At 42.9% G+C, this 23,261-nt stretch overlaps 2 protein-coding genes across 8 annotated transcripts in view; one reads left to right on the top strand and one right to left on the bottom strand.

The window, feature by feature from the left end:
- Positions 1–11,629, top strand: part of LOC106607246 (hippocalcin-like protein 1) — a 28,745-nt gene extending 17,116 nt beyond the window's left edge. The window contains exons 2-4 of the mRNA XM_014204061.3: positions 3,830–4,374; positions 8,905–9,010; positions 10,765–11,629. Of these exons, the coding sequence (XP_014059536.1) occupies positions 3,997–4,374; positions 8,905–9,010; positions 10,765–10,862 (582 nt within the window). The 5' untranslated portion in view covers positions 3,830–3,996 and the 3' untranslated portion in view covers positions 10,863–11,629. The remainder of the gene's footprint in view (positions 1–3,829; positions 4,375–8,904; positions 9,011–10,764) is intronic.
- On the bottom strand, positions 11,222–22,921 carry khk (ketohexokinase). 7 transcript variants are annotated; one of them, XM_014201870.3, is made up of 9 exons: positions 22,676–22,921; positions 22,003–22,119; positions 21,201–21,335; positions 20,606–20,740; positions 15,047–15,119; positions 12,583–12,729; positions 12,254–12,342; positions 11,871–12,028; positions 11,222–11,752 (listed from the first exon to the last, which is right to left on the bottom strand). In XM_014201870.3, exons 1-9 carry the CDS (start codon positions 22,765–22,767, stop codon positions 11,655–11,657), a joined length of 1,044 nt encoding a protein of 347 aa, XP_014057345.1. In that variant the 5' UTR covers positions 22,768–22,921; the 3' UTR covers positions 11,222–11,654.
- Positions 22,922–23,261: the final 340 nt, after the last annotated feature.

The following is a 23,261-nucleotide window of genomic DNA, read 5'->3' as shown; positions in this document are numbered from 1 at the left end:
ACCCCTAGCAGGTCTCTCACACAGACACACATCAAGGTTATTATAGTTTTGTGTTTATATTATACATGTATTTTGAATTCAGTTTAGTTTGTTAGTATTTTATACCTGATTTGCAATTTTTTGTTTAGTTGAAGTTGTATACAGATATTTCTATTTTGTTTTAATATTATTTAAGGCTCTATTCAATCCGTAGTGCTGAAGATCCGCTTCATAGCGCGATTGGCAATTAAAGGCGGAGACTGCATTCACGGTAAACACTGCATATGTCGGCTTAATCGGAAATTACCTTTATATTTTAATGCGGATCTTCCACGATACTTCGGCGACACGGATTGAATCCAGACCCTTAGTTTCAGTTTTAGGCCACTTTCACATATCCCGTTATGATCCGGATACTGGAGCGTTTGGTACTGGGTCCAAGATCCAGGACCAGATTACCAGGTATTATGATTCGGCGTCGTGAGTCGCGAGTTGGTCTGATGGTCTGATGTGATGTCATCGGCCTCCATCTTGCTTGAAGAACAATAGAGGAGCAATAGAGGACAAAGGGGGAAAGAACCACAATGCAGGTTTGCAGTTCATGTCTTCTATGGTACCTTCCATCGTCCTGTAGTTCATCATGTCCTCTATGGTACTGTACCTTCCATCGTCCTGTAGTTCATCATGTCCTCTATGGTACTGTACCTTCCATCCTCCTGTAGCTCATCATGTCCTCTATGGTACTGTACCTTCCATCCTCCTGTAGTTCATCATGTCCTCTATGGTACTGTACCTTCCATCCTCCTGTAGTTCATCATGTCCTCTATGGTACTGTACCTTCCATCCTCCTGTAGTTCATCATGTCCTCTATGGTACTGTACCTTCCATCCTCCTGTAGTTCATCATGTCCTCTATGGTACTGTACCTTCCATCCTCCTGTATTTCATCTGAAACTAGCGTTTATTTTATAGCAGACGGTAGTTGTTTCTTTTTAATCAAATCAAATGTTATTGGTCACATACACATGTTTAGCAGATGTTAATGCGAGTGTAGCGAAATGCTTGTGCTTCTAGTTACGACCATGCAGTAATATCTAACAAGTAATCTAACAATTTCACAACAACTACCTTATACACACACAAGTGTATGATTAAGAATATGTACATATAAATATAAGGATGAGCGATGGCCGAACGGCATAGGCAAGATGTAGTAGATGGTATATTTATGTTTATTTATTTCACCTTTATTTAACCAGGTAGGCTAGTTGAGAACAAGTTCTCATTTGCAACTGCGACCTGGCCAAGATAAAGCATAGCAATTCGACACATACAACAACACAGAGTTACACATGGAATAAACAAAACATACAGTCAATAATACAGTAGAACAAAATAGAGTAAAGTATATACATATGAGATGAGTGTCGTGTCTTTGGCTATGCCGGATTAAGTGATATGACATGCTATTCTATAAAATCCTTTCTCTGTAATTAATATTACCTGATTAAGCTAATCATGTAAATGTCATTAACTAGAAAGTCGGGGCACCACGGAAGAACGTTTATAGAGCCGTTATCTTCCGAATAAACTCTTAAAAGACTTAGTAATATTTTACATCGATAGCTGTCATCTCAATCCTCACCTTATTTTCAGTCTCATAATGAAAGTGGTAAATTCTTGGTTATCTTCACAAACCCTGGCTAACAAGTTGAATCAGCAATACAAAATTGGGTTTAATTATTTATTTACTAAATACCTAAACTAATCACACAGAATTACATATACACAGAATACAAATGATGTCATGCAGAAAACGCCCCTGGTGGACGGAGCCGACATGACGGCTTGTTACACAACGAAAGGGGGTTGGGCTTGAATGAAAGAGCGGGAAGACTTAGGAACAAAGAAACAGCAGCTATGCTATTGTAAATACAGTATCTTATGCATTCTAAATTCCCGCCCATTTGGAAAAGGAAAACGCAATAAATATTTACTCTGAGCTGCGCTTCGCTAGGTTGGTCGTAGATGCTGGCCGGGTTGGCCGACAGAACTTCCTGTCCTCGGAAGAATGTCAATGGTGGTAAAGTGGATACGTGGTAGTATCTTCGTCTGTGGTAGACTGGATCCGTCGTCCGTCCTTTCCTAGCCCACGTCTACAGCGGCCGCTGCTAACTCAACGGCTAGGAAGTATCACTTCAGTAGTGAATAAGTTCAAAGTTCATACCATTCACAACCAAAGCTCACGCCGAGGTTGGCTTAGTTCTGTACTTGACATGTGTGTCCTTGTAACGCAGAGGCTGCAGACCTCACGTAGTGGAACCCACTGTTTACATTGTGTCATTGTCTTATATAGTAGAGAGGGGGAAGGATGTGTTTCAAGGTTTATGACCCCTGTCTCTTCACAGGGGCGGGCCACTGATCAAGCAGGTCACTTTCCTTATGAAAACCCAATTCTCTCAATTGGAAGCTAAAATTACATTTAATCTCCTAACAAACAATTTCAATATCAAACCTTTCAATTGCATAACAATTCCATGTGACTCTGATAACTAGAGGGTGTATACTTTCCCAGGTACAGTTTATGTCGTCCTGTCATCAGTCATAATGTCTCAGATGACAACCGAACTGACATCCATACTCATTAAGTTTCAAAGCATATTTCCAACTGGTTTTATTACCAAAATATGGTTCCTTTCCCCCAACTTGTTTGATGCTCCCAGACTCTCTATATTTAACAAAGGCTATTCAACAGTCCTTCAGTAGGGTCAGAAAGAGAGGGGAAGGGAGAAAGGTATTTACGGGGGGGGGGGGTCATAAACCTTACCCACAGGCCAACTTCACGACATGAGTAATGTAGGGTATGTAAACATTATATAAAATGGCATTGTTTAAAGTGACTAGTGATACATTTATTACATCCAATTATTAATTATTAAAATGGCTAGAGATTGAGTAATGCAGTCTTATTAATTAATGGATTATCAGACAGTCAAAAATAAAGGCATACACACAACTAATACACTCAGTGTGCATAGCTAAACTCACAACAACGGAAAATCACACATGTATTTGAAAAACCATTTAGACATAATTGTAAAACACTCTGATGATGTATACATTTTTCTTTAAGGTCAATAATGATGGCTAATGAATATGCGCTGCATGTGAAGTTTCCATCTCCTAATAGAAAAATGTATTGGCAAATTAGTCAGGATTTACCAGCTAATTTATGTATTGTAGGTTTTCCATCAGATGGATAAAGCGATTTATCTAAAAATGTAGATCTCATTGTATTTCATTACGGACAGCTGGAGTTTCATATTTTGAGCTGCTCGTTGCCTTAGTACCCTCTTGTTTGTTTCACTTCAGAATGAGTACACTGTATGTTAAAGGGATAGTTCACTCAAAACTATATTTGTATATTTTTTTTCATTAGTCCGCTGTTAATAAAATCCCCAAAAAAGTGTGCAGTATGTCAGCAGTGACTCATTTCAGATTATATCACCATTGAAGACTGCAGTTTTTCTGTTTTGGTTTTCATTGATTGAGAACTAGAATGAATAATGGCTTGTGGCAGGGTTGTTGATCAATTAGACATGTATGACATTATAACTCATTCCCGCAAACAGATGCTACCTCAGAGCTGGCCAGACGTTGTCATGCAGATGCTACCTCAGAGCTGGCCAGACGTTGTCATGCAGATGCTACCTCAGAGTTGGCCAGACATTGTCCAGGCTCTGGGTTTTTTCCAAACACACTGGATCCTAGCCTTCTAAAGGATAGAAAATATACCTAGTGTACATACCCCTACTACCAGGTTCTCTCTCTCTCTGTCCTTCTCTCTATAGACTATCTTCCATCAACCCCCCTGCCCATTCCCCTCCAGGAAAAAGGAGTCAGTTGCAGAGTGGAGAAAAACAAGACTGTGAAAGAAAACAAGAAAACGTCAAAAATACTTTTGTCTTGAAGGAGGGAGAGAAACACCAACTGGGCAAGAGGAGGGGCTGCCTCAGCCATGGGCAAACAGAACAGCAAGCTACGGCCGGAGGTGTTGAATGACCTGCGCGAGAACACAGAGTTCACTGACCACGAGCTCCAGGAGTGGTACAGAGGCTTCCTAAAAGACTGCCCCACGGGCCACCTGACTGTGGATGAGTTCAAGAAGATCTATGCCAACTTCTTCCCGTACGGGGACGCCTCCAAATTTTCCGAGCACGTCTTCCGCACGTTCGACACCAACGCAGATGGGACGATAGACTTCAGGGAGTTCATCATCGCGCTGAGCGTAACGTCACGAGGCAAGCTGGAGCAGAAGCTCAAGTGGGCCTTCAGCATGTACGACCTGGATGGGAACGGCTACATCAGCCGCGCGGAGATGCTGGAGATCGTACAGGTCAGTCTCAATCCCCTATCTTCCACCGGTGTATTATAGCATCCGCTTGTGATTGGGAGTGCCATAGGGCAGCGCACAATTTTCTAACGTTACAGCCTTATTCTGAAATTGATTAAATAATTTTTTCCCCCTCATCAATCCACACACAATGCCCCATAATGACAAAGCAAAAAAAAGGGTTTTAGACATTTTAGCTAATGTATAAAAAAAATATATATATGCAAATATCACATTTACATAAGTATTCAGACCCTTTACTCGGTACTTTGTTGAAGCACTTTTGACAGCGATTACAGCCTCGAGTCTTCTTGGGTATGCTTGGCACACCTGTATTTGGGGAGTACCTCCCATTCTTCTCTGCATATCCTCTCAAGCTCTGTCAGGTTGGATGGGGAGCGTTGCTGCACAGCTATTTTCAGGTCTCTCCAGAGATGTTAGATCGGTTTCAAATCCAGGCTCTGGCTGGGCCATTCAAGGACATTCAGAGACTTGTCCCAAAGCCACTCCTGTGTTGTCTTGACTGTGTGCTTAGGGTCATTATCCTGTTGGAAGGTGAACCTTCGCCCCAGTCTGAGGTCCTGAGCACCCTGGAGCAGATTTTCATCAAGGATCTCTCTGTACTTTGCTCCATTCATCTTTCCCTCAATCCTGACTATGCTGAAAAACATCCCCACAGCATGATGATTCCACCACCATGCTTCACCGTAGGGATGGTGCCAAGTTTCCTCCAGACGTGACGCTTGGCATTCAGGCCAAAGATTTCAATCTTGGTTTCATCAGACCAGAGAATGTTGGTCTGAGAGGCCTTTAAGTGCCTTTTGTCAAACTCCAAGTGGGCTGAGGATTGGCTTCTGTCTGGCCACTCTACCATAAAGGCCTGATTGGTGGAGTGGTGCAGAGATGGTTTTCCTTCTTTTCCTTTTGGGAGATTTTCTCATCTCCACAGAGGAACTCTGGAGCTCTGTCAAAGTGGTACCATTGGGTTCTTGGTCACCTCCCTGACCAAGGCCATTCTCCTCCGATTGCTCAGTTTGGCTGGGCAGCCAGCTCTAGGAAGAGTCTTGGTGATTCCAATCTTCAATTTAAGAATGATGGATGCCACTGTGTTTTGGGGGACCTTCAATGCTACAGAAATGTTTTGGCACCCTTCCCAAGATCTTTGCCTGTCTCAGAGCTCTACGGACAATGCCTTCGACCTTATGGCTTGGTTTTTGCTCTGACATGCACTGTCAACTGTGGGACCTTATATAGACAGGGGTGTGCATATCAGAATCATGTCCAATCAATTGAATTTACCACAGGTGGACTCCAGTCAAGTTGTAGAAACATCTCAAGGATGACCACTGGAAACAGGATGAACCTGAGCTCAATTTCGCGTCTCATAACAAAGGGTCAGAATACTTATGTAAAGAAGATATGTTTTTTGTTTGTAATAAATGTTTAAAAAATTCTAAACAACATGTTTTCACTTTGTCATTATGGGGTATTGTGTGTAGATTGACGAGGGAAACATTTTTTTTTAATACAAGGCTGTAACGTAACAATGTGGAAAAAAAGTGAAGTGGTCTGAATACTTTCTGAATGAACTGTAGCTACTACGAACCTCTTAGTGTAACTGTTAAGGTGTTGGCTTGACAGACGCTGGATCAGGGTTCGAGTCCCAGTCAGGGCTTCCCCCAGAATTCACTACATTGGTTTCAGAAGTCGGATGGCGCCCTTGAGGCCATCCAAGAGGCGTGTACACGTGAGGGAGTTGGTATAGTAAGCGTGGGGACACGCTCTCCTGAAGGAAGGGGGTAGTATTGCAACCATAGATCCATTTCCTGTAGTCTGGTGGGCTCATGGGTTGTCTGCCATTGTTCTTTTTCATAATTAATAAACATTAAAACGATTTAACCCGGTGTTTCAATGTCAAACAGTTTTGTTATATTTCAGTCTTCTGTGATGTGTAAAAAGTGCAATATTGGGATGCAAAATCAAAAGGTAATATATACTGCTCAAAAAAATAAAGGGAACACTTAAACAACACAATGTAACTCCAAGTCAATCACACTTCTGTGAAATCAAACTGTCCACTTAGGAAGCAACACTGATTGACAATAAATTTCACATGCTGTTGTGCAAATGGAATAGACAACAGGTGGAAATTATAGGCAATAAGCAAGACACCCCCAATAAAGGAGTGGTTCAGCAGGTGGTGACCACAGACCACTTCTCAGTTCCTATGCTTCCTGGCTGATGTTTTGGTCACTTTTGAATGCTGGCGGTGCTTTCACTCTAGTGGTAGCATGAGACGGAGTCTACAACCCACACAAGTGGCTCAGGTAGTGCAGCTCATCCAGGATGGCACATCAATGCGAGCTGTGGCAAGAAGGTTTGCTGTGTCTGTCAGCGTAGTGTCCAGAGCATGGAGGCGCTACCAGGAGACAGGCCAGTACATCAGGAGACGTGGAGGAGGCCGTAGTAGGGCAACAACCCAACAGCAGGACCGCTACCTCCGCCTTTGTGCAAGGAGGAGCACTGCCAGAGCCCTGCAAAATGACCTCCAGCAGGCCACAAATGTGCATGTGTCTGCTCAAACGGTCAGAAACAGACTCCATAAGGGTGGTATGAGGGCCCGCCGTCCACAGGTGGGGGTTGTGCTTACAGCCCAACACCGTGCAGGACGTTTGGCATTTGCCAGAGAACACCAATATTGGCAAATTTGCCACTGGCGCCCTGTGCTCTTCACAGATGAAAGCAGGTTCACACTGAGCACATGTGACAGACGTGACAGAGTCTGGAGACGCCGTGGAGAACGTTCTACTGCCTGCAACATCCTCCAGCATGACCGGTTTGGTGGTGGGTCAGTCATGGTGTGGGGTGGCATTTCTTTGGGGGGCCACACAGCCCTCCATGTGCTCGCCAGAGGTAGCCTGACTGCCATTAGGTACCGAGATGAGATCCTCAGACCCCTTGTGAGACCATATGCTGGTGCGGTTGGCACTGGGTTCCTCCTAATGCAAGACAATGCTAGACCTCATGTGGCTGGAGTGTGTTAGCAGTTCCTGCAAAAGGAAGGCATTGATGCTATGGACTGGCCTGCCCGTTCCCCAGACCTGAATCCAATTGAGCACATCTGGAACATCTTGTCTCGCTCCATCCACCAACGCCACGTTGCACCACAGACTGTCCAGGAGTTGGCGGATGCTTTAGTCCAGGTGTGGGAGGAAATCTCTTAGGAGAGCATCCACCACCTCATCAGGAGCATGCCCAGGTGTTGTAGGGAGGTCATACAGGCACGTGGAGGCCACACACACTACTGAGCCTCATTTTGACTTGTTTTAAGGACATTACATCAAAGTTGGATCAGCCTGTAGTGTGGTTTTCCACTTTAATTTTGAGTGTGACTCCAAATCCAGACCTCCATGGGTTGATAAATTGGATTGATTATTTTTGTGTGATTTTGTTGTCAGCACATCCAACTATGTAAAGAAAAAAGTATTTAATAAGATTATTTATTTCATTCAGATTTAGGATGTGTTGTTTAAGTGTTCCCTTTATTTTTTTGAGCAGTGTATTTCAACTCTATATCTGTAATGGTACAGGTGTGTTCTGTTTTTAAGCCCATAACCATGTGTGTGAGGTGTATACATTTGTTTCAAAGTAGATTTGTTTAAGACTACTAAGAAACACTCTGTGATCCTGATTTAGCCCACCACAATAAACGGTTAAGCTAACATCTAGCGAGCTCGTCAAGAGGTCATTTGATGCAAAATGCATCATACTGTGAAACTTTCTGTATTTTGAAAGTTATATATCTTGACAACTCGCTGACATGTAAAACAGTTTGGGACTGAATCAATAGAGGACTAATGAAACAAATACCAAAATAGTTATTTTGTGGATTTTACCTTTAACTGACCCTCATCTTTTACTACAACTTCTGAGCCTGTTGGAGAGGATCAGCAACGTGAGGTGTACTGTAGGATCACTGATCTACAAATAGTATTCCCTGTGAAATATATATATTTATTAAGATTAGCAGAGCTACGCCTCACCCGGTTTAGGCAATCCCCCCACCAAATACACAGGCACAACCAGACCTGGATTGATTGGAGAAAGCTATGTGTCAATTACAGAACATTTCCTAGAATCTTCTGCCTGCAGCAGCACTAGTGGATAATGCTGGAAATACCGGTAAAAGCACAGTGCCTCAAGAAGCGCACCATAAACCACAGCTCCTACTCATGAGCTTAGTTCAACTGTGGTACCCCATTAGAACCCAAAATAGAATCTTGTTTTACTACAATGTTTGTAAACAATATTAATGTGAACAAACACTGTATAGCTTAAAAATCATGGTTAAAACTATAATTTTCAGGCAGTCCTGGCATCCATAGCTCTATGAATTTTAGGGCATACATTCCTCAGCTTTTTAACAAAACAGAGGCGGGGTGCCTGCATTGTTATTGTTTCAATGAATGATTATAGCTTTAACTCTCTACTCCTATGGTCCTCTCTCTATTCATCTATGTGCCATCTCCCTAGGCCATCTACAAAATGGTGTCCTCTGTCATGAAGATGCCAGAAGACGAGTCCACACCTGAGAAGAGGACAGACAAGATCTTCAGACAGATGGACTCAAACAATGATGGTGAGGAACCCTGCACGGGATTCGTCCCAAATGGCACCATATTCCACAAATACAGGGAATAGGGAGCCATTTGGGACTATATCGGTGATAGGGTGCCATTTGGGACTATATAGGGAAGGGTGTCGTTTGGGACTATATGGGAAAAAGGGTGCCATTTGGGACTATATAGGGAATAGGGTGCCAGTTGGGACTATATAGGGAATAGGGTGCCAGTTGGGACTATATGGGGAATAGGGTGCCAGTTGGGACCATATGGGGAATAGGGTGCCAGTTGGGACCATATGGGGAATAGGGTGCCATTTGGGACTATATAGGGAATAGGGTGCCAGTTGGGACTATATAGGGAATAGGGTGCCAGTTGGGACTATATGGGGAATAGGGTGCCAGTTGGGACCATATGGGGAATAGGGTGCCATTTGGGACTATATGGGGAATAGGGTGCCAGTTGGGACTATATGGGGAATAGGGTGCCATTTGGGACTATATGGGTAATACAGAGCAATTTGGGACCGTATAGGGAATAGTGTGCAATTTAGGACATAACCAACCCAGGACTATTTAGTGCAGGCGTCCCTATTAAGTGGTTTCTTCTGCAGGGCTATTCAACTACCAACCCATAAAGGGGTTAGGATAAAACTTTACTGCTGGTTTTCCTTTCTCCCTGATAATTTGATAGCTTGATAGTCTGAAAGTTTGGTAGCCTGATAGTTCGATAGTCTGATTGTTCAACAGTTTGATAGCAATGATTGAAAGAGAGAATCAAAACCACAAGTGTTTCTGCACATCATTTAATGGCCTGCTTTATTAGGTGAATCTCAATAGTCTAAAAGTGGATAAGTGGCGCCCTCTATCTTTATGTGAAGGCATTACAAACATGGACTCGGACAATAGCGACCTTAACCCAACATCTAGTGACCCTGTCAAAGGGTTCGGATCTCTTGGCGTAACAGCTATGTTGGATTGATAGTCATTGGACTGGAGTTTGAGAATGTGTGATCCCTGAGGGAATTGAACCCATGACCTTCCAACTGAGCCACACAGGCTAAGTGATAGTATCCAACTGACAGGTAGCCTAGTAGTTAGAGCGTTGGGCCCGTAACTGAAAGGTTGCTGGATCTAATCCCTGAGCTGACAAGGTAAAAATCTGTCGTTCTACCCCTGAGCAAGGCAGTTAACCCGCTGTTCCCTGGGTGCTGTGGATGTTGATTATGGGAGCCCCCCGTACCTCTCTGATTCAGAGGGGTTGGGTTAAATGCAGAACATGCATTCAGTTGTACAACTGACTAGCTATCCCCCTTCCCCACAGGCTAAGTGATAGCTTTGAACTGAGCCACACAGGCTAAGTGATAGCTTTGAACTGAGCCACACAGGCTCAGTGATAGCTTCCAATAGTCCAGTTTGTCTGCAGAAGTAGTTTTTTTTTACCTTTACTTAACTAGGCAAGTCAGTTAAGAACAAATTCTTATTTTCAATGATGGCCTAGGAACATTGGGTTAACTGCCTTGTTCAGAGGCAGAACTACAGATTTTGACCTTGTCAGCTCGGGGATTCAAACTTGCAACCTTTTGGTTTCTAGTCCAACACTCTAACCACTGGGCTACGCTGCAGTGCAGAAGAGGGGAATCAGTGTATGAGAGGGAGCCACTTTAGACTACTGGGATGGACCCCTTTCTCTGCCTCCACCCATTAGCTCTTATTTTAACCTTCGATGAATAACCAAGTTCCTCATCCAATCCCGTGGCTTATTATTGCAGGTAGGCTGTCCCTGGAGGAATTCATCAAAGGTGCCAAGAGTGACCCGTCAATAGTCCGCCTGTTACAGTGTGACCCCAGCAGTGCCAGGCAGTTCTGAACGAACACACACACACACACACACTACTTTTAAGCCAACTGTCACATGACTATGGAGATTATATAAATATTGTAATTATCATCACTGTTGTTTTGAAGATCGTTTGATTTGTACTGTTAGTTCCATTTCAATCCATAGGAGGATAATGTTTATAAAATGTAATCATTTTCATATTGTGTTTTACTGTAAATGTAATATGTGTCCATAAGTATGTTTTAGTATCCTGATAGTGTTTGTTGTGCAACAATGACATCCACAATGAACTGAAGTCTTGCATATACAGTATCAAGCCCCTGAGAAAGACCCAAGGCCCCTGAGAAGGACTTACAAGACTCTTTGTTGCCAGATAATGACAAATGTTATATTTATTCTGTTTTATTGCAAGAACATTTTGTTAAATTCACCATAAGTTAGGTTTTAGGCCCCGTGCCTTTGAATGTGTGGCTAACGGATCCTACCCACTTCCGCTAGCATTGCTAGAATTTAAAAAAAATGCTAGCCAGGAGAATCTGGACATTGCGTAATAAACAACTAACAATGGTTGGGAGGAAACAACAATGGGGAAAGATGAGAATAAAACTTCTAAATAATTACTTTAACCTCCAAAACACAGGGTTTGGCTTGAAATGTGTCTGTTAAAACTAATAGTACCTCTAATGCTGTTTTGCTGAGTGTTGAGTTTTGTGACGTGACAAAACGTTCCTATACCTACTGCCAAGTTTGTGTTTGTAGAATTGAAAATAAAGTCTACTGTTATGTCAAAAACCCTCCAGCTACAGTGCACGTTGTTCTTCACTCTTTCTTTGTCACTATTTCATCATATCCGTGGACACCACACTTCCTGCCTGCCACCTGGCAACCGAATGTGAGAGCTTCCTGTACTCCTCCTCCTACCAGGGGAGAGGGAGACAATAGATGATTGATTGCATTTTGGGTGTAGAAAATACAAATATCACCTTACCATTTGACTATCTGTAAAATAAAAAAATAAAAAAAGTTATATCTCACCATTTGACAGGGTGTAGATCACTGATGCATTGAAAGTGTCGCCTGCTCCGAGCGTGTCCACAACGGCCTCCGGCGGAAAGGCATCTGAGTGGACCACTATGCCATCAGGACCCATCGCATCTGCCCCTTTCTCTGCCCAGGCACATATGAGGACAGCCCTGGAACACAGGAAGCCTACTTTCAGGTGTTGAGACTACAATGGCAAACTGGATCAGAATATGAAGAGTTAACAGTGGCATGAAGTTTTAGACTGTACACCCCCACATGCTCGCCTTCTTTTTCCCAATCCGTCTGTCTGTCAGTCTCTCTTTCCGTCCATCTGTCTCTCTACCTACCTGCCTGCCTGTCCCTCGCTCTCTTCCTCTATCTGTGTGTCCACTCACCCTTTCTTCACTCTGTGGTAGAGGCCCTTCAGAGCACTGGCAGCAGAGTGGAAGCCAAAGTGCATGGCCACATCCTTACTGACAAACACCTGGAGAGGAAATGTTGCATCAGGTCAGGTACAGGGCAGTGTTATGACAGTTACCAGGTTTGGTAATGCCCTATTTAATGCCAGCAATGACATAATCAGGATAAATAGTGATGAACTATCATTTTATACATGTTATATAAATCATATGACGCATGCGCTGTTGTTGCTTATGATGTTGTCGGGAGGCATTGTTCCAGAGTATTATGGGTGATACTCATGCTATCAGTGAGGGCGTCGTACCACATCACCATGTTGGAAGAGCTGGTACAGAGGCTCCCTGGTCTTCTCTATCTCCACGGATACGGTGATCCTTTGTTGCTGTGGCAAAGTGTCGTTAGACAGCTCCACCTGCTGGATCATCTTCACCTGCTCCTCAGCATTACGGCCCTGTCATGTGTCAAACATGTTATAAACATGACCAAAACCTGTCATGGATGTTACACTGTTGGTCATGTTTATAACCTGTTTGCATTTTAAGTGTTATAAACAGTACATGATACAAAAATGGTTGAATAATGATTAAATATAGAGTTCTATGAAATTATTGTTAAAGGGGCAAGCTGCAGTTCAAATAACAGCAAAAGCGGACACAAAGACACCTTTTTAGGTAAACAGTTTAGGGATGGGGCTGGAGAAATGTAACCACTCACAAATTCATAGACAGGGCTATGGATAAAAGGACTGATCATCCATGACATTAAAATGATTGTTTTAACCATGTGTTTTACAATTACATTGTTTACAAACAAATGGCATAAAACAAGCTTATACTTTGGGTTATGATGGGGTTACGCAGCTGAACGAAGCTCATGAGGCATATATAAGTTATATTCTTCAATAATCAATGGCTATATATCATTAATTTCAAAGTCCAAGCAATCGATTGCCCCTTTAGCCTCTGAGTAGAGTATCTGGATGACTGTGTGATCACGCTCTCCGTAGCCGATGTGAGTAAGACATTTAAACAGGTCAACATTCACAAGGCCGCAGGGCCAGATGGACTACCAAGGACGTGTATTCAGAGTATGCGCGGAACAACTGGCAAGAGTCTTCACTGACATTTATAAACTCTCCCTGACCAAGTCTGTAATAGCTACATGTTTTAAGTAGACCACCATAGTCCCTGTTCCCAAGAGAGCAAAGGTAACCTGCCTAAATGACTACCGCCCCGTAGCACACGTCTGTAGCCATGAAGTGCTTTGAAAGGCTGGTCATGGCTCACATCAACAGCATCCTCCCGGATACCCTAAACCTACTCCAATTCGCATACCGCCCCAACAGATCCACAGATGACAGAATTGCACTCCACATTGCCCTTTCCCACCTGGACAAAAGGAACACCTATGTGAGAATGCTGTTCATTGACTACAGCTCAGCGTTCAACACCAGAGTGCCCACAAAGCTCATCACTAAGCTAAGGTCCCTGGGACTAAACACCTCCCTCTGCAACTGGATCCTGGACTTCCTGACAGGCCACCCCCAGGTGGTGAGGGTAGGCAACAACATATCTGCCACGCTGATCCTCAACATGAGGGCCCCTCAGGGGAGCGTGCTTAGTCCCCTCCTGTACTCCCTTTTCACCCACAATTGCGTGACCAAGCACGACTTCAACACCATCATTAAGTTCGCTGACGACACAACGGTGGTAGGCCTGATCACTGACAACGATGAGACAGCCTATAGGGAGGAGGTCAGAGACCTGGCAGTGTGGTGCCAGGACAACAACCTCTCTCAACGTGAGCAAAACAAAGGAGATGATCATGGACTACAGGAAAAGGAGGGCTGAACACGCCCCCATTAACATCACTAGGGCTGTACGTAGAGCGGGTCGAGAGTGTCAAGTTCCTTGGTGTCAACATCACCAACAAACTATCATGGTTCAAACACACCAAAAAAGTTGTGAAGAGGGCACGACAATGCCCTTTTCCCCCTCAGGAGACTGAAAAGATTTGGCATGGGTCCTCAGATCCTCAAAAAAGTTCTACAGCTGCACCATCGAGAGCATCCTGACTGGTTGCATCACCACCTGGTCTGGCAACTGCTCGGCCTACTACCGTAAGGCGCTCCAGAGTGTAGTGCATACAGCCCAGTATATCACGGGGGCCAAGCTTCCTGCCCTCCAGGGCCTCTATACTAGGCGGTGTCAGATGAAGGCCCAATACATTGTCAAAGATTCCAGTCACACAAGTAATAGACGGTTCTCTCTGCTACCGCAAGGCAAGCGGTACCAGAATGCCAAGTCTAGGACCAAAAGGCTCCTTAACAGCTTCTACCTCCAAGCCATAAGACTGCTGAACAATTAATAAAAATGGCCACTGGACTATTTACATGGATCCACCCCTTTGTTTGTACACTGCTGCTACACGCTGTTTATCATCTATGCATAGTCACTTCACCCTTACCAACATGTACAAATTACTTCGACTAACCTGTACCCCTGCACACTGACTCGGTACCGGTACCCTCTGTAGAAAGACTCATTATTGTGATTTTATTGTGTTACTTTTTTTAACTTTAGTTTATTTAGTAAATATTTTCTTAAAACTGCATTGTTGGTTAAGGGCTTGTATGCAAGTATTTCACTGTAAGGTCTACTACACATGTTGTATTTGGCGAATGTGACAAATAACATTTGATTTGATCAATAAGGTCAAAGTTGAACCTAAATCTAGAGTAGAGTGTTCTATAACCTCTGTGAGCTCACCTCCCAGTGGATCCATTTGTACTGACTGAGATCTACCTTAGAGAAGTCTGTTGCTGACACATCAGGTAGGTTCCTGAGAGAAAGAGAGCGAGAGGGGGGACAGGGAGAGAGGGGGGGAAGACAGGGAGAGAGGGGGGGACAGGGAGAGAGGGGGGGAAGACAGGGAGAGGGGGGGGAGACAGGGAGAGGGGGGGGAAGACAGGGAGGGGGGGGAAGACAGGGAGGGGGGGGAAGACAGGGAGGGGGGGGAAGAGAGAGAGGGGAGAGTTGGAGAGAGGGGGAAGAGGGGAAAGAGAAGGGGGAAGAGAGGGAGAGGGGAGTTGGAGAGAGGGGGAGGAAGGGGGAAGAGAGAAAGAGATGAGGGAAGAGAGGGAGAGGGGGAGAGGAAGAGGGGAAAGAGACAGGGGTGGAGGGGGAAAGAGATAAACAAAGAGATTTCCTTTTATAAACAAAATTATTATTAACCTTATTGGATAGGCAACCTGGACTCAGGGGCAGATGTAACATAGTAAATGTTATTCCGGGACACAATTAGTATGATTAGTATGCCAGGTCGCAGTTGTAAATGAGAACTTGTTCTCAACTGGCCTACCAGATTAAATAATGGTGAAATAAAAAAATAAAATGTTATGTTTCGTATGGTATGTATTAATTTGTGGATGTCCATTATCCATTTCGTATGATATGTTATGAACTGCAATTCGTACAATATGCTACAAATTTGCAAAACGTATAATATGTTACGAATTCCAATTTGTTGTAGCTAACATTAGCTAGGTGGCAAATACTAACATTAGCTAGGTTGCTAATGTTAGCTTTGCTAGGGGTTAGGGTTGAGGAGTCAGGTTAAAAGGGTTAAGATTAGTGGAAGGTTTAGCTAAGTAGTTACAAAGGAGCTAAAAAGTAGTAAGTAGCTAGTTAGCAAAAATGTTACATTTGTCCATGATGAAATTCTAACACGCAACCTTTGGGTTGCTAGACATTTGCTTTATATGCCTGCTCATCCAACCACCCTACTTTCGTTTTTGCCTTAAATAAGCTTCTGTCTTTTGTAAACATACCAAACGTAACATATCATACAAATTTGAGTGTCCCCGGATGTACATTTATATGTTACGTCTAGTCTATGAGACCAGGCTGGGATAGGAAATCAAGCCAGCTTAATAGATATAGAATAGATTAGAATGAGAAAAGTTAGGCTATGGAGTTCATAATCAAAAACTGGGAGGGTGTCAATCTCAAATCCGATTGGTTGTCAGGTTACACCATAAAGCTCTAGAAATGCAGCCTACCAAGTTTGACAGAAAACTCATCTTGAAACGAGGGGAAGTTCATACTCCCACCCTACTAGCTTATTGGCTGCTTTTTAGGCAATTGAGAAATAAATGGACCGGAAGAATAAAAAAGGCAAAATCTAGGTATTTTCTTGATGCTATGACAGAGTCTGCTGGTGATCCCTCAAAATTCTGGAAAACTGTTAACTCACTTAAACGAGGAACCTCCTCAATGTCCCTGCCAAAGCAAATTACATCGGAATCTGGGATCGTCAGCGATCAAACATACGTTTGTGATAAGCACTTAATTTCTGCTGGTTTTCTTTTTGAAAAATAAAATAAATAAATGTCCAACATGATCCTGACCAGTCTATTGTTTCAGCCTGTCGGCCCCCAACTGATGTGGAAAACGGTAAGCCGGATTTTAATTTCCAAAAAGTCATAGACGATGAGGTTTTATCTGCACTATCTGCTATAGATTCAAAGAAATCATTAGGCGCTGACAATCTGGATCCATATTTACTCAAGTATGCGGTATCTATCATTGCTAGTGCAGTAACGCACATCTGCAATCAAACATTAGTGGTAGGAAAGATTCCTAAAGCTTGGAAAACAGCTTTTGTTTTACCACTCCTCAAGGGAGGTGATGGTAGTGAATTGAATGGTAATGAAATGAATCTCCTGTTTGGCTAAAATTCTAGTCATTTGTGAATAGGCAACTACTATAATTTGTTACTGTTAACAATACTCTTTCTAGAAATCAATCTGGCTTCAGACCTAAACACAGTACCACTAAGGCCACTGTACGTGTTGTAAATGATATTGCTAATGCCCTAGATAATAGAAAGTACTGTGCCGCCTTGTTCATAGATTTGTCTAAAGCTTTTGACACTGTAGACCATGCGATACTTTTGGGTAAACTGTCATTAATAGGACTGGGATTGGATGCCTGTCATTGGTTTCATGACTAGCTAAAGGATAGAAGTCAAGCTGTTAGAGTCGATGGCATCCAGTCGGAGCCATTGGAATTGGTTAAAGGGGTCCCACAAGGTAATATACTTGGTCCATTACTGTTCACTATCTACATAAACAATATCGGTGATGGGGTAAGAAAGTGTAAAATTAATCTATATGCTGATGACACTGTCATGTACTATATTGCTTCAACGGCTGACCAAGCATTATCGCAGCTGGAGACAGATTTTAAGATATTACAAGGGTCTTTTTTACAATTGAAACTTGTTTTAAATGGAAAGGAAAAAACACATTTTATGATTTTTAATAGGTCCAAAAAGTTTGTTGAAAATACACGTGCAGATGGCTCTTGGATTAATCAGGTCTCTGCATATAAATACTTAGCGATATGGCTGGATGATAAACTGTCTTTTAAAATGCATGTTGACGAACTTTGTAAATGGCAACAACATAAAATAAATCAAGCAAGGCTTCCTCTATAAAAACAAAACATGTTTGTCCTCCACAAATAGAAGACAAATTGTGCAAGCTACTTTTATGTCTCTTACAGATTATGGGGATAAAATTTACAGTTGAAGTCGGAAGTTTACATACACTTAGGTTGAAGTCATTAAAACTCATTTTTCAACCACTCCACAAATTTCTTGTTAACAAACTATAGTTTTGGCAAGTCGGTTAGGACATCTACTTTGTGCATGACATAAGCATTTTTTCCAACAACTGTTTACAGAGAGATTACTTCACTTATAATTCACTGTATCACAATTCCAGTGGGTCAGAAGTTTACATACTCTGATAGGCTAATTGACATCATTTCAGTCAATTGGAGGTGTGCCTGTGGATGTTTTTCAAGGCCTACCTTCAAACTCAGTGCCTTTTTCCTTGACATCATGGGAAAATCAAAAGAAAATCAGCCAAGACCTCAGAAAAAAGAAATTGTAGACCTCCACAAGTCTGGTTCATCCTTGGGAGCAATTTCGAAATGCCTGAAGGTACCATGTTCATCTGTACAAACAATAGTACGCAAGTATAAACACCATGGGACCACACAGCCATCATACTGCTCTGGAAGGAGACGCATTCTTTCTCCTAGAGATGAACGTACTCTGGTGCGAAAAGTGCAAATCTATCCCAGAACAGCAAAGAACCTTGTGAAGATGCTGGAGGAAACAGGTACAAAAGCATCTGTATCCACTGTAAAATGAGTCCTATATCGACATAACCTGAAAAGCCGCTCAGCAAGAACGAAGCCACTGCTCCAAAACCACCATAAAAAAAGCCAGACTACGGTTTGCACCTGCACATGGGGACAAAGATCATACTTTTTGGAAAAATGTCCTCTGGTCTGATGAAACAAAACTGGCCATAATGACCATTGTTATGTTTGGAGGAAAAAGGGGGAGGCTTGCAAGCTGAAGAACACCATCCCAACCGTGAAGTACGGGGGTGGCAGCATCATGTTGTGGGGTGATTTGCTGTAGGAGGGGCTGGTGCACTTCACAAAATAGATGGCATCATGAGGGAGGAAAATTATGTGGATATATTGAAGCAACATCTCAAGACATCAGTCAGGAAGTTAAAGCTTAAAGCTTGGTCGCAAATGGGTCTTCCAAATGGACAATGACCCCAAGCATACTTCCAAAGTAATGGCAAAATGGCTTAAGGACAACAAAGTCAAGGTATTGGAGTGGCCATCACAAAGCCCTGACCTCACTCCTATAGAAAATTTGTGGGCAGAACTGAAAAAGCGTGTGCGAGCAAGGATCCTACAAACCTGACTCAGTTACACCAGCTCTGTCAAGAGGAATGGGCCAAAATTCACCCAACTTATTATGGGAATCTTGTGGAAGGCTACCCAAAACGTTTGACCCAAGTTAAACAATTTAAAGGCAATCCTACCAAATACTAATTGAGTGTATGCAAACTTCTGACCCACTGGGAATGTGATTAAAGAAATAAATGCTGAAATAAATCAAATCATTCTCTATTATTCTGACATTTCACATTCTAAAAATAAAGTGGTGATCCTAACTGACCTAAGACAAGGAATTTTTACTAGGATTAAATGTCAGGAATTGTGAAAAACTGAGTTTAAATGTATTTTGCTAAGGTGAATGTAAACTTCCGATTTCAACTGTACATGCACGCTACGGCATCAACACTTAAAATCGCTGGATGCTACTTATCATTTGGCACTTAGGTTTATTACGGGTGCTAGCTACAGAACTCACCACTGTGTTTTATAATGTGTCCATAAGACGAGAACAACATGCTCTCGTGTTTGTCTATAAAGCACTTCTGAATAAACTACCTTATTTATCATCACTTATCAACAATATAATTATAATTCCAAAAACCAGGTCTGAAGCATGGATTACACTTGAGGCCCATGTGATTTCCACAGAGTTGGGTATGGCTGCCTTTTCCTGTTACGCTCCTTGCCTATGGAATAGCCTGCAGACTAAACTTAAACTTCAGACTCTTGTCCCCCTTGCTCATTTTACATATTTATTGGAGGATTTTTATTTTTGTATTGCTTGTAACTGCTTCGGGTAATGCAAGTTCTTGTGCTGTTAGGGGAATAACCTATGTGTAAATGTAATCTGCTGCTGTATTTTTTAGTGTTATCTGTGATTGTTTTGTTTGTCTTGTGTAGTTTGTCTTGTGTAGTTTCTTAATCATTGTACCTAAACTGTATGTGTAAACATGTATACGCAGGGCCCAGCTGTAAAAGAGACCTTGGTCTCAGTCTGTGTTCCTTGTTGAAATAAAGGTAGAATTCCCATACTTCTCCATGGAAATCACATCACATGATACAGTATTATCAATGGATGAAATGACATTGTAACAACACATTTAGCATGCAGTGATCGAATTGGTAGAATTAGAGATGATCCCCCAGAATTAATCCACGCAGCACCACTGCAGACAGACACGCCCCTAACCCTACGATTACGGGACATACTGCTGCAAACTGTAAAGCTGATGATACATTGGCAATATTGCCTCACATTTGCTAGTGTATCATGGCCTTAACTGACTTGGCTTCTGAGTTACATCCATCTATACTGTAATGAATATCTCACTCACTAATTATTAACTCACTCACTTGGCTCAAGAAGTATGACTAAGAATGACAATCTTACAACACCCTTTGAGCTGATATTGTGAGGCAGTTATCTGGCTACAGCGTTGTGTGACTCTCCATTCTGGCTCTATTCTACTGCAGTGGAGCAGCATATCCCGTATTAGACCCAAACACAGCATTACAGGATCCAGTGCCGGATCGTCCGCCACGTGCGTGTCTTACGTGTCGGAGAGCACGACCGTGCGTGAGCCGCTGGGGGGACACACCACGCAACACGCACATGGGGTCTCCCCCTCCCGCTGCCAGGCAACGGACGAAATGTCCACCCCGCGGCGAGAGAAATCGCCCACGATGAAGCTGACAGAGCAGGGAGACAGACAGACACACACAAACACGCAACCCTCAATGAACCCAATGATAATGATTACTACATACATCGTCGTTATATCATAACATCATTATTGTAATAAATAATGATGATAATAACACGTGTTTCGTCTGGCCTGAAGGGACGGAGCGGGGGAGAACATTTGCTGCAGACTGGGAGAAGAGGGCATAACCTATGACCTCTGAGAAGCATACCTGGGAGATGGGGTAGAGCAGGGGGTTAGTGGGGACAGGTTTCCACCTAGTGGTAGAGACAGGGATAGCAGCACAGGAGAGCCCAAGTGGAGAAGTGAGCGTGAGTGAGGAATTTCGGGACAGGATCTGAATTGAACCTACAAACACACACCTAAACACAGAGACACACACCTAAACACAGACACACACACACCTAAACACAGACACATACCTAAACACCTTAACACACACAAACCTGTTCATGTGTAGGATGGTGCGAGTGCCCGTGGTCACATTGCTTATGATCATAGAGGTAGGGAAGGAGCTGTGAGGGTGTTCTGACAGGAGAGAGATGTCAATCTGGTACGTCTGAAAGTCATCTAGTACAAAGCTGTGGGATATAATCACTGTATAAGAAAGAGAGATGTCTAGATAGACAGTTATTGTTGTTGAGATCCATAACTGTTCTAGATCATATCACCTCAGGAAAATCTGGAATAAATGATGGCTGATCTCGGCAGATTTGGAAGATGTCTTTGTAACACCAAAAGGACATGAAATAACAAACAAACAAAAACAGCCTGTCTTAACTGATTCTAAACACATGAAACAAATCCCCAAAGTAAAACTAAGAATTCATTCTACCGAAACACATGAAATAAATCCCCAAAAGTAGACCTAAGGAAGATGAGAATAAAATACATGTTATTATTTTTATAATAATCCAAGTTTGTCAGATGTAATATCTGTTTTTATAAACTGGGTGGTTTGAGCCCTGAATGCTGATTGTCTGACAGCCGTGGTATATCAGACCGTATACCACGGGTTACGACAAAACATTTATTTGTACTGCTCTAATTGCGTTGACAACCAGTTAATAATAGCAATAAGGCACCTTGGGGGAATTGTGATATATGGCCAATATACCACGGCTAAAGGGCTGTGTCCAGGCACTCCGCGATGCGTTGTGCTTAAGAACAGCCCTTAGCCGTGGTATATTGGCCATATACCACACCTCCTCGGGCCTTATTGCTTTAAATTGACAACATGCTACTTACTCTGCAACATGCCCAGGAGCTAGGGACCCCATGAACGCACAGGGAGCGCCAAGGAGTGACAGCACAGTGCACGAGTTGGACGCGTTCCCACCACGCTGCCATCGTTGAGACAAACACCTGTGCGCACATGCAGAGGCATGGATGAATAACAGACACCTGTAATATCTTAGTTTAGGTAGTAACCATGATTGCCCTCCTTCAAGTCACTCATTTACTGTTGTGAATTTACTGACTAGTGTAGCAATATTGAAACAACGGCTTTCATGTTTATTTTCGTGCTCGTCTAGTGCAAGTAGGATATATCTTAGTAGGTCTAGGCGTGAAGAACGTGAGATCGAAGTTAACGTAAAACTCACTTCATTATGATTTTTGCAAACTAGTGGTACAGCGAAGTGTGTAGTTCGTTTACAAGTGGATCTGTCACAGCCCCTAGCCATAACATTTACGTCTAACCTTACCCCATTTGAAGTTGACATTTAAAATGGTTACGGACGTACCAAGGATCCAGCATCGCAATGTGTTAAGTAGCAGAGTATTGCGCAGGCGCAGAGCTTTATTCGCTCCGCTCGGTGATCATAAAAAGGGTGTGAGTGTTTTTAGGACTGTAGCTATGTAATTGAAACGGTAAATGCACCAGAGATGATGAGTGCATTCAGTATGAAACATCACTTACCTGGTGTCAGTGTCCTCTTCCGGGTATTTGTCCACTACATTGATAATATCCAGACATACCAGCCCGATGCACAGTATCTTTTTGTCACCCATGTTCCCTGCGTGAAATAACGGGACTTTGAACTTCGGATACAATGTTGCTCATATCACACTTGTGTGGTCTTTGAACCCCAGATAGGTGACCACCAATAGGGCGAGACGAGCACGGTCTGGCTCTGCTTTGCTGAGCGTGTGCGCCTGCGCCGCTTATCCTTCATCTTTAAAGAAACATGTTTTTCCCCCCGAAAGTTCCCGAGTGTAACCGAAAGATGGTGCTGTTGAAAGCGCACCTTTAATCATACAGTATGCTACAGGTATTCTATTCTACCTGATAGTTCATTGGATTCATCTGGTGTCCCAGCTCTAAACCAGTCCCTGATTTGAGTGATATAATTAACGCAGCAGTACTCGGGTCTCCAGGCTCGGAGTTGAGAACCACTGAGCTAGCCTATCAGAAATGATTTGGTTATGGCTTGAATAAAGTGTTGGAAAGTTTCAAGTGATTATTTATTTGCGCACATTTTCTAAATGTATAAATAGATCAGAGT

The sequence above is a fragment of the Salmo salar genome, chromosome 01, assembly GCF_965601325.2.
Source record: "Salmo salar chromosome 01, fSalSal1, whole genome shotgun sequence".
NCBI lineage: Eukaryota > Metazoa > Chordata > Actinopteri > Salmoniformes > Salmonidae > Salmo > Salmo salar.
The sequence above is the reverse complement of the archived record's forward strand: the minus strand, read 5'-3'. Positions and strand labels throughout refer to the sequence as shown.

Coding starts and splice junctions, on each gene's coding strand:
- khk (XM_014201870.3), bottom strand. CDS start 22,767: ATGGGTGACAAAAAGATACTGTGCATCGGGCTGGTATGTCTGGATATT. Junction 21,336..22,002: donor GCTCCTGGGCATGTTGCAGA/GTAAGTAGCATG, acceptor TATATCCCACAG/CTTTGTACTAGATGACTTTC. Junction 15,120..20,605: donor ACGGTCGTGCTCTCCGACAC/GTAAGACACGCA, acceptor TCTTTCTCTCAG/GAACCTACCTGATGTGTCAG.